General features: G+C 41.2%; 1 protein-coding gene across 1 annotated transcript in view; it reads left to right on the forward strand.

Moving 5' to 3' along the window:
• Positions 1 to 2778: 2778 nt before the first annotated feature.
• AUTS2 (activator of transcription and developmental regulator AUTS2) overlaps positions 2779 to 12101 on the forward strand; it is a gene marked incomplete at its 5' end in the record, with an annotated part of 130732 nt that continues 121409 nt past the window's right edge. The window contains one exon of the mRNA XM_083350233.1: positions 2779 to 2999. Coding sequence (XP_083206359.1) covers positions 2779 to 2999 — 221 coding nt within the window. The remainder of the gene's footprint in view (positions 3000 to 12101) is intronic.

The following is a 12101-nucleotide window of genomic DNA, read 5'->3' on the forward strand; positions in this document are numbered from 1 at the left end:
GTAGAAGTAGGAAGTGGGAAGAGTGGAGTAGTGAGTACCAGCCTTTGAATGTTTGTGTGTCTGTGTGTCTATGTTGCAGGACCTGTGTGATTGTGTTGACTCTCCTGGGTTTTGAAGCTTACTGAGTTGAGTTTATGTAAGAACCCATAACAGTATAAATAAATCCATAATGCACTGTCATTTTAGTCCCAGTCAGCAAAAGCCCATTAGGGATTATGAGAAATAACCTATTTGTTTCAACCTGGATCAAATAAACCAACTTTCTACTTCTTTTTCTTCTAACAATCTTAATCTTTAACCCATTCAAGTAATGTTGCAGAACTTGATTTCATTTCATTCTTTTCTGCCCCTTCTCACAAGATTCATCCAAGCTTTGATAAACCTCTTTTGTAAATCCAATATAAAAGAACTATCCAAGTCATTCTCTTGCTTTATTGTTTATAATTCCCTTTTGATTTTTAAAGCATCAAACAATTTCATTTGTATGTCCAACGAGACATCTTTTTCCATGTCATTCTCGTAGCCCGTCACTTGTAGATCCATTTTCGGTGTCAACTCTTATCAGATAAAACTTGTTCTTCTCCTGCCATTTCTTCCATAATATTTTCTGGGCACGGTCTATCCATAGAAGCAAATATCACTCTTGACATTGTTGATATTAACTTCTGATTCCCATCTCAAGTATACTGAGAAACTTGATAATATATTTTGAGGAAATGAATAACTAAAGTTGGATTGGCCCAAGACATTTTGCTGCCTGAAGCAAAGAATGCAGTGCACGTTCCATTCTATGTATAAGAGGTAAATGGAAGGACACTTGTTTGTCCATCCATGCATCTATGCATGCATGCATCCATCCAATTTGTATGACCATCCATCTCTCTACAATGCCACCCACAAAAAACGACCCTTCCTTGTACCTAAATGCAATAAGTTAAACAACTACATGACCTGGATTGGACACCTCTGATACTTTATGATAGCTTCTATCTGTGGTCACAACTATGTCACTTTGCCTGATAAACCTTCAGATTCATCAATAATTGAAGAAAAATATCAGTGCCATACTTCTGGCAGTATTTGGGTAGGCAAACTGCATCCATACTGATAAATTTTCACAGTCATCTGCCTCATCTCCCCTCCCAGGCAAGCTGCCCCCATATAGGGAGTTTGCCCCCAAAGTGTGTTCATTTGAGCAAAGACTTTTATATTTCATCTAGTACTTCTGTGTTGAATATCTGTGGCTATTCAAGGTCCCCTGCTTCCATCCAGCCCCTTGAAGACTAGGGAATACCTTTACTTTGTCAATTCTGCTATTGATCATTCAATATTGAAAGACTTCTCTATTAACAGCTCTTAATCTATGGGTTGACGATTTGGTGCCTTCCAGCTGTTCTAGGCTTCAACTCTCATCTTTTCCAGCCAGCATGATCAAAAAGGGTTGTGTAAGTTGTAGTTCAGCTGATCCTGTCTGATGTGGAAAGGTAAGCAAGGGTGGACTTGTTTGGAACGGATGGCCAACTACCTGGGAACAGATTAAACTGGGCTGTAGATTAAACTGGGAAGAGAGGGGGAAAAACATCGTGGAAGAAAGTGGTAAACCTCTTATGTCATGCCACAAAAATTTCATGCATGCATGGTTGCATCCATGTAAGTCACCAGAAGTTGAGCTTAATTCAGAATTAACTATCCGGGTCATCTGGAGGATAACAGACTGTCTTGCACTGTCAGATGCAAACAATCAGACCCACCTGTAAAGAGTTCAGATTATCTACTTTATTGCTTGATGCCTATTTCGCAGCAATCTTCCCAGATTGGGAGTTTGCACCTGGGGTAAACTAGATAAGGTTCAATGGCATTTTGGGGGAGGGGCATATCTCGCCCTCTTGGGCCTACATAAAAATTCCAGACTAATTCCCTGCTTGACTCCTCCTTGCTGGCTTGGCCAGTCTCTCTCCGACCTGCGCCATCTTAATGTAAGTCATCTTTTGCCTCTGCTGCTCTCAAGACGCAGTCTCCACGCTTCTCTGCTAATGTTGCTCCTCTCTTTCATTACAGGCCCCGCCACCTTTCTCATTTCTATGTATTCATCTCTCCGCAGCAACTCAAATATTTTCCCCTCCCCAAAGTAGAATATTAGCAGAAAGGAGAATGTTCGCCCATGAATGATGGTGTTAGGGCAAGCGGGATCTAGGAAAAAAGCTTTCAGAGCACTTTCTCCTGGATTCTTAGCAGCCTGCCAGATGGCGTGGTGCAGGAATGGTCTTTCAGAATTAATAACTACTCCTCTAGAGGAAAAGGTTCATTCAGGAACCGCTTCGCATTTTTGGCAGAGGTCCGTTTGGATGCCTGGTGTTTTCTAGCTGTTCGGCTCTGTAATGGGGGGTAGCAAATACACTCCAAAGAAAGGTTACATTAAGGGGGAAAAAAGGATAATGAATCTCTCACATCCCCTTCGCCCTTCCTCCATCCCATCAAGCACTCTTCTTTTTTTGGCTCCTCGCAGTGCAGCTTTTAATCGAGAAATTATGGTAACTCATATGTGCATTTAGAGAGTATATGACTGCCACAGTTAATTAACAGTTATTAGCGTCGGCGTCGTGTGCTGTATTATGTGTCACAAATCATTGCGTCTCCCCGTGCAGCTACAGCAATTAAGAACTCCATCGCACCTTCTGCCTAGTCATTTGGTTCGCATCCAGGTCTTTTCAAAACTGGAAATTGCTAATCAAATCATTTCTGCTCTGTGCCTCAATATCGTTTATTCCGTTCCTAATGATGTGCGACTTTTCTCCCTCCTCCTCCTCCTCTCTCCTGGCCGTTAACCGAGGCATCGGTGCAGCTCACCCATTTTACACCTCGGCGTGCTTTCAAGAGGTGATAATGAAGTTGCGAGAGGAAGAGGAGGCCTTGGCACAGGGGGTCTTTTCGTTTCTTCTTTCGGATCTCCCGCCCACCCCGTTTTCTTCCCTAGCAGCAGTGTCGTGCCACTCCTGCTGGTGAGTGATTAAATTCAGAAACTGTAAAATGCATTGACAGGCTTACAAATCTGGCTTGCCAGGGGCCCACTGCCAGCCTTGTTTAGCTCCCCTCCTAAGCTCAGCAAGAGCCCTGCCTGTCAATTTGTCATCCCTCTAAATGGAAACTAATTACCTCCCGGGGAAGATTGGAGGCTGAGGACACCCTAGACCTCAGAAGCCTAATTCTGCAGAGAAGTTAAAGCACCAATGGGCCATGGAGCCCATATGTTAACTGGCCATTCCAAAGCCACAGTCAGATTCTGAGAGGATGGTCCACCACAGGGATAGGTAGAGCATAGATCTGGAGCTACAGTGCACCAGTGTGCTTGGCTCTCTTAATTATCCAGAGAAAACATCCCATCCTTTTCAACATTTGGTAATCAAAAAAAAAAAAAAAGATGCTCGCAGCAGTGGAAACCAGGCATTTATTTTTGGGTGGGAAGAGCTGTGCCCCAACATAGCTCTATAGCTAATTCCTCTGCTCAGGAATCCAGTTCTTAACGGCTTTTTGGAATCCTAGCAAGCTTACAGCTACTCTGATCTCCATGGGTGTGTTGCTCCAGAGAAGGGGAACAGCAATCGGGAAATCCTGGTGGTAGTAATAACTAGAGGTCAGAACTCAGAACAAACCTTCCTTTCCAGGTTTTATTGGGCAGAGGCCATTCAGAGTAGATGAGCTCACCAATTCCCACAAGACATTGAAGACACAGAGTACAATTAAGATGTAAATAAGAGTTGTCTCTACAATTTCTCTAGTCCCTTGGTAATGCCTGGATTGGTTGGGATGGATGAAAGAGTAAAACCAAAGAGTAAAATATAGAACCAATTAAATTCCCTTGCTGGCTATGACAGGAAGTGCTATTGTTGAGGCATCATGGTCAAAAAGATGGTCTATTGCACATTAATATTTAATTAAGTACTATTTTAACTATCAGAAAATCCCAATTAAGCAAAGGCAGAAACTTGGGGGGGGGGAAATATCCAGAAGAAGGCAGTGACGAAATCTCTTTCCTTAGGAAGAAAATTACATGGAAGTGTCCTTGAGGTCCCTAGGAACTGAGTTCGACTTGAACATCTCCCTTTATCTTTGATGGGATGTTGAGGGTTGGGAAGGGTGTCAACATTTACGGAACTGGTCTTCTGTAATAGCAATAAAAGAAAGTAACCCATTTTGCTGTTATGACATAAAGACACCGATGGTGGGAATACATGTAGAGCTACAGAAAGCTAACAGATAGCACTGAAGTGTGGTTTGGTCTAATTAGTCCTGTGAGATTAAAAAGCTATCCCTAGATCCTGGTTAGGAGAATGGGAAGTCAGTTTTCATCACTGTCTTTTGACAGGGATTTTTTTTTAAAAAAAGGAAAAGAAACATAATGTTGCCTATCTCTTTGACAACCCCCTTGTGTTATCATAACAAGGTCTTTCCTGGCTCCGATCAAACACATATCGATTCAGCAGTCTCCTCCAACGGTGACCAATTGGATGCCTCCTGGAAGACCACTAGCAGGAAATGAATAGTCTCTTTCCCTCTGTGGTGTGTTTAGTACCCTTACAATTGGCATTCTGAAATGTCCTATTGCTGAAAGACATAGAGCATTCATTTATTTATTTTATTTTTATTTTAATCCCATTTATATCCCACCCTTCTCCGAAGACTCAGGGCGGCTTACAATTTAAGCACAAACCAATGTGCTTAGCAATAGCCTTCATTCTATGTATATGCCTGCTTATTAGGGCTTTCGGGGGGCCCCAGTGGCATTATTACAAAGTCAGCTTAATTGCCCCCAACAATCTGGGTCCTCATTTTACCTACCTCGGAAGGATGGAAGGCTGAGTCAACCTTGAGCCTGGTGGGATGCGAACCTGCACTAATTGCAGGCAGCTGGTGTTACTTAAGGAGGCATTAGCCCACTGCTCCACCATCTACTGATGTTGGCTGATTCCTACAATCCATCATTTTGGTTAATCCCCTTGTCACATATTAATAACAATGGGACTCTATGGTTCAGGAGCAGGGGCAAAAACGGGGTGGAGCAAAGAAATGGTGGGACCTCAGCCAATGGGAGATGGAAATAGGGCTTGCTCATAGAATCATAGGACTGGAAGAGACCTCGGAGGTCTTCTAGCCTCCTTGAGGCAGGAGTCTTCTACCATCCCAATCAAATGGTTGTCCAGTCTATTTTTGAAAATCTCCAGTGATGGAAGACCCACAGTCTCAAGAGGAAAGCTATTCCATTAATCAACTGCTCTTACTGTCAGCAAATTTCTCCTTCTAAGTTGGATCTCCCTTTGACATTCTTGTCCACACATTCTTGTCCTGTCCTCAGGTGCTTTGGAGAATAGGTCAATCTCCTCTTCTGTGTGACAGCCCCTCAAATAGTGGAAGACAGTTGTCACGTCCCCACGAGCCTTCTCTTTGATAGCTTAGACCAGGGTTAGGCAACCTTGGCTCTTTTCTTTTTTTTGTATATATTTTTTTGTTTTTTTTAACAGAACATAAATCATTCAGTCATTTGTAAACAGTGTGTTGTCTGGGTAACATTTATATGACAATCTTTAACAATTGATTTCTATAATCTATATTCCATATGTTAATTTCAGTTGATTTCCCCTTTCCCCAAAGTATCTTTCTTTGCAAACATTAGATTAAAACAATTTTCATTATTTTGATAAACAACAATTAAGTATATAGTTTTTTCCAATATTCCTATTTGTCATTTTAGTTGCCTTATCGTAAATCCTGTTACCGTGCTTATTTCAGTTTATTTCTCCCCCCAAATTCTAAATATTCTTATTAGTGAGAGTTTTCTCAACAGTTAATTACATTTACATTGGTGGATTTAATTCTATTTTTTCCATGTAATGAGAAAATGAGAAGTGAAACATCTTCAAAGAAAAACAAGAAACTCCATAAATTTTATATACTGTATATTTTTTTAAAAAAACACAATCAATAGTAGTTAATTAACAGTCCATAATAATTAATTTTTATACTTCCATAATTAGTATATTGATTAATAGCATTTTTCTTTAATCTCTTCTCCCAATAGTATTCTCCTTCAACCTTAAACAAGCATAATTTTTAATATTTTCAATGCGTAAATGATTAAATATGAACTTTTTCTTCCATGTTTGTACCAACAATAATAGCGTCCATATGTGACATTTTTTTCTTATCAACTTGTGTTATTTTTATAAAAATCAACTTATTGGTTCACCATATATCCTATTTTCATAAATCTTGTTTAAGCTTAATTTCTCCTTAATATTCGAACAATTCTTATCAGTCATAGTCTTCTCAGTATTTAACATCTAAATATCCAAATTTTCCATTTTAATACATTTTATGAACCAAGAAAACACGCTGTACACTAAGGATTGGTATTGTAAAAAAAAAAATCAGTAAAACATTTTTTAAAAAAGAAAAGAGAAAAACAAGAAACTTCAGTTGCCTCCTGAAAAAGCACCTTTGGGATGTTCTGATTAAGCATACATTTCATCAACACTTACCTGCAATTAACAACAAATGGAATCAGACCAGTGTAGAGACTCTCATCTTTGATAAAACAAATCAAAGCTCAGAGATCCACAGTGGATTCTATTCAGAAGACCAATGAGATCTAGCTCTATAACTTTGTGGCTTAAGCAGGTACAACATTTTTCAGGTTATAGGCCACATTTGGGATCTCCTTCCCCCCCACCCCCAATACACACACACACACACACACACACACACACACGCACATAGGTGGTAGCCAGTGCAGAATTGAAAAATAATTTCATTTTGAATTACTGCTTCAGATTCGTCTCCATGTACTTGATATAGGTAATCCTCGACTTAACGACTACACTTAAGCCCAAAATTTCTGTGAGACAGTTGCTAAGTGAGACAGTTGCTAAATGAGTTTTGCCCCAGTTTACCACCTTTCTTGCCAGCGTTGTTAAGTGAATCGCTGCAGTTGTTAAGTTAGTAACATGCTTGTTAAGTGAATCTGGCTTCCCCATTGTCTTTGCTTGTCAGAAGGTCGCAAAAGGGGATTACATGACCCCGGGACACTGCAAGTATGAGTCAGTTGTCAAGCATCTCAATTTTGATCACATGACCATGGGGATGCTGCAGTGGTTGTAAGGGTGAAAAATAGTCATAAGTCACTTTTTTTCCAGTGACATTGTAACTTCAGTCATTAATGAAAGGTTGTAAGTTGAGCACTAATTTTCCTCTGGTTGGGCTAGGTTCAGGAAGTAACAGAGCTACATCAGATCCTGCTCATATCTCGTTTCCACGTATTAAGCTTTTGGGTGGATTTTGATGCTTCCCCAAACCATTAATTTGTCCAACTTTATCATTTCATCTGAGAAAGATTCAATTCCAGTGACCTGATGTTTGCAACTTATACAAAATTCCTGCCGGAAGCAATTTGGTGGACCTACCCGTGGGTGGCAAAAGACTCCAGCAAACTCTTTGCCACATCCATAGAATTTTGGAAGCTTGATAAGATCTGAGCTCGCCTTTCTAAAATTTGCTGATGTTGTTTGTAACCTCCTCAAACCACAAGGCGTAAGATCCTGCTAGCTGCTGTACTGTTTGTCCCCACAAGAAAACCAACCGCTATAATTTTGCAAAACCTCTCTGCCTGTGTGACTTTTGCATGTGAGGTTTTTTTTTCTTCATCCCTTCAATAGGAGGACTTGCAGGCCTATAATTTCACTCTCTCTGTCCTCCCCCCCCCACCATTAAAATGAGAAATTGTAGTAACTCCTGGTTTCTTGGAGGGGAGGAAAAAGGTCCAAATCTATCATGTGATTGGCGATAGTTTTTTGAGTTTCAGTTTAATAATATTAGGATCAACTGATTCTCTTCCTTCCACGCCCATCTTTGTACCATGAAACTTTCTCTGATAGTTTTGATGAAAACTGATAGTTTCACTCAAAAACTGTGAAGTATGTTGATCATTTTCTCAACAGGTGAATTGCTCAGGGACAAGCTTGGCAGCTATAAAGAAGATTAGAAAAGGGTGCAAATCTGGCTTGATTTCCAAATGTTTGATCGATTGATTGGTTCTATTTAGTTATCACAGTCCAGAACTGTAGACAGACATGCCAGATTGATTATGTGCCATCAAATCATTTCCAACTCCTAGCAACCTCATTATTTTTCAACCATGGCAATCTGTCCCTTAACTTGTCTTTCATATTTTCCAATGGTGCATCCACCACCAAGGTAACTGAATCCATCCACCTTGCTGCTGCTTATCCTCTTCTATTCTTTCCTTCCACCTTTCTCACCACTGCAGCCTTCTCCAGAGAATTGGCTCTTCCCATAATGTGTTCAAAATAGGGTAATTTGGTCACCTGGGCATTTGTCCCTTCAGTGAGAACTCTGGGTTGATTTGTTCAATGATCCATTGGTTCTTGTGTTTGTTTTTCCCTGTCCAATCCAGCAAATGCTGCATAAGATTGTCAGTGGAGAGCCTGTTTGGTGTAATGGTGTAAGGTGCCAGCTTAGAAAGCAGGAAATGTGGGTTCTAGTTCCTCCTTGGGCATGAAAGCCAGTTGGGTGACTTTGGGCCAATCACTAGGGGACTGTGAGTTCTAATCCCACCATAGGCGTAAAGATGGGTGACATTGGATCAATCACCAGGAGACTGTCAGTTCTAGTTTCGCCCTAGCCCTGAAAGCCAGTTGGGTGACTTTGGGCCACTCTCCTTCAGCCCAACCCACTTCACAGGGTTCTTGTTGTGGGGAAAATAGGAGGAGTAAGAAGTATTAGTATGTCTACCACCTTGAATTGCTTATTATTTTGTTCATTGTTCAGCTGCTAAGTCATGCCCAACCTTTTGCAACCCCATGGACTACATAGCACACCAGGCCCTCCCGTCTCCACTACTAGAGGAATTGGCCCAAACCCATGCCCACTACAACCATGACACTATCTATCCATCTCATCTTCTATTGTCCTTTTGCCCTCAGTCATTCCCAACATCAGGGTCTTTTCCAATGAATCCTCTCTTCTCATGGGATGGCCAAAGTATTTGTGCTTCAGGTTCAGCATCTGTTCTTCCAAAGAAAAGTCAGGGCTGATTTCCTTTAGGAGATAAAATAATAAAGTTGGAATAAATAAATGAATATAAAATAAATAAATAAATAAATAAATAAATAAATAAATCTAATAAATAAATAAATAAAAATAAAATTGACATCATATGATAAGACCACTTTGGATCCTGGAGTCATCCAGAATAATGACACCATTATTACACAAACAGCACCAGATGTCGTTAAGACCTACTGTCAAGTATGCAAGACACACAGATGCTTTCAAAGCACCTTTGGGACAACCATGACCTGGATGTCTGAGAATCACTACAGACATTTATGCAAGTCACAGTATCGATGTGACACATGTTTTGTCATCTGCCTCACTTCTTCCCTTTGTGGATGCCACATTGGGCCCCTCCTCCTCTTTTCTTTAAAAAAATAACTGACTTGAAGTTACGCTTTTAGATGTGCTAAGATACCTAAAAATGTAGCACGTTTTATTTCTTGAATTTTCTAACAGAAAACTGATGATACCCTGTGATGTATTTTGAGGACACAAAGCTGAGTAGCCTTGAGGGGGATCACAGAAGTGGTTTTCAGTGATCCAAAAATCTCTTGCATATTCATTTATGGAAAGCCAGACAGGTTGCAATTAATTGGTTTGCTTATAAAACAATGAAAAGCAATGTTCTCTTGAATACTCTAAAACATCTTGTAATTAAGCAACAGCGAGAACTAGATACAGATCCTTGAAATGCTGCTTTGGGGGAAAAACATAAACATGCTTGGACATTAAAATCTGCAAGTGATGAGAACATCATCATCATCACTTGCAGGTTTAATGATGACGTTATCCATTCCTCCATTGTCCATTTTCTGGCATTATCCTGAAGAAAAAGGACTAAGGAAAAGGGGATTGGGTTGCTAGCTTATCTGTAGATGCTTACAGCTGATCTCATGGAGTTCAGTACATGCCCTTCTTAAGGCAGTTCAGCTAACGAAAGCTGAGTCAATCGCTATCTTCAACAGAAGCTCCAAAGACAAGTTGTCCCGCTTTTGTGCTTCCTTATACACACCCACACAGCCCTCCCCGCACACATACACACGCATGCTGACTTTGCGCTAAATACATTTTTCAAGCCTGACTTTGTGCAAACACAATGTTGTGCTGGAAGCATTAAAAGGCAATTTAGCACTCAAAGGATTAAAAGCTCATGTTAAATTGAAGACTGCACTTGGCATAAACATTAAAAATTGACAGAACACCCTGCACATTAACTGCGCCGTGCTTCGTAATTAGCATTTAAAAGTAAAACATCATTTCCTTACTGTTTCCTACTTGCTCATTTATAATGCATTTATTAAAATGTGAATGCAGAGAGGAGGCATCGGTAAGTGGGGTGGGAGAGAGACTTGTGTTTGGGAGCCGGGAGTCGGCTTTGTGTGCTACACAAAGAAATGGAGATGAAGCTCTTAAAAGAAGGAACATTTGCGAAGGAAGAAATCACAGAATGAATCACCACCCACCAAGGATTAAGTGGTGCAAGTTAAAAAAATAATCGTACTGTGAAGGCAATGCTAAATTCTGGTCTTAAGAATCTAGGATGGCCACCTTCTTTAGGAAGTAAACTACAGGTAGCCCTCACGACCACAGTTGAGCCCAACATGTAGTCCTGTTACTAAGTGAGACACTTGTTAACAGCAATAGCAATAGAACGTAGACTTACATACTGCTTCACAGTGCTTTACAGCCCTCTCTAAGAGGTTTACAGAGTCAGCCTATTGCCCCCAACAATCTGGGTCTTCATTTTACTGACCCCAGAAGGATGGAAGGCTGAGTTAACCTTGAGCCGCTCAGGATCAAACTCCTGGAGCAGGGGTGTCAAACTGCTGGCCTGTGGGCCGGATGCATCATGGCGAAACCGCACGCACCCCATTGCTGGCAATGGAAAAAAAGTTGCGATATGTCACGACACATCACATGACGTTGCGAGTTGGACACCCCTGTCCTGGAGGGAGCCGTGCGTTAGCCTTCATTCTAACCACTGCGCCACCACAGCTCAGTGGTGAGTCTTGTCCCATTTTACAACCTTTCTTGACACAGTTGTTAAGTGAATCACTGCAGTTGTTAAAGTAGTAACGTGATGGTTAAGTGAATCTGGCTTCCCCATCGACTTTTCTTATCAGAAGTTCATAAAAGGTGATTACATGAACCCAGGACACTGCAAAAGTCATAGATATGAGTCAGTTGCCAAGCACGCTGAATTTTGGTCACGTGACCATGGGGCTTCTGCAATGGTCATAAAGGTGAAAAATAGTCATCTTTTTTTCAGTGATACTGTAACTTTGAATGGACACTAAACAAACTGTTGTAAGGCAAGGACTACCTATAAAGGGATGTTTAGTGTCAAAGTGGCAAGGCAGATGAAATCTGCAAGAAAATGTTCAGAATTCAGAGCAGCCATGTTTTGGATCAAAAGTTTTACAAATCAGCCAGGCTCTCCTCCAGGAGAGAATAAAAATTGGGACCCAGTAAGGAAGCCAGTAAGGGACGCGGTGGCTCAGTGGGTTAGGACACTGAGCTTGTCGATCAGAAGGTTGGCAGTTTGGCGGGTCAAATCCCGACTGCTGCGTAACAGAGTGAGCACCTGTTACTCATCCCAGCTTCTGCCAACCTAGCAGCTCGAAAGCACGTAAAAATGCAAGTAGAAAAATAGGGACCACTATGGTGGGAAGGTAACAGCATTCTGTGCGCCTTTGGCATCTAGTCATGCCGGCCACATGACCACGGAGACGTCCTCGGACAAGCGCTGACTCTTTGGCTTTGAAACGGAGATGAGCATCAGCCCCTAGAGTTGGAAATGACTAGCACACATGTGCAGGGGAACCTTTACGTTTAAGGAAGCCCTTCCTGACCTTTTCTCCAAACACCCACCCAATTGAGGTAGTCCTCAATTTAGAATCATTTGTTTAGCAACCGTTCAAAGTTAGTGCGCTAGTTGCGCCCCTTTTTGGACCGAGATGCCCTATGCACGGTTA

The sequence above is a fragment of the Vipera ursinii genome (genome assembly GCF_947247035.1).
Source record: "Vipera ursinii genome assembly, chromosome: 1".
Classification (NCBI taxonomy): domain Eukaryota; kingdom Metazoa; phylum Chordata; class Lepidosauria; order Squamata; family Viperidae; genus Vipera; species Vipera ursinii.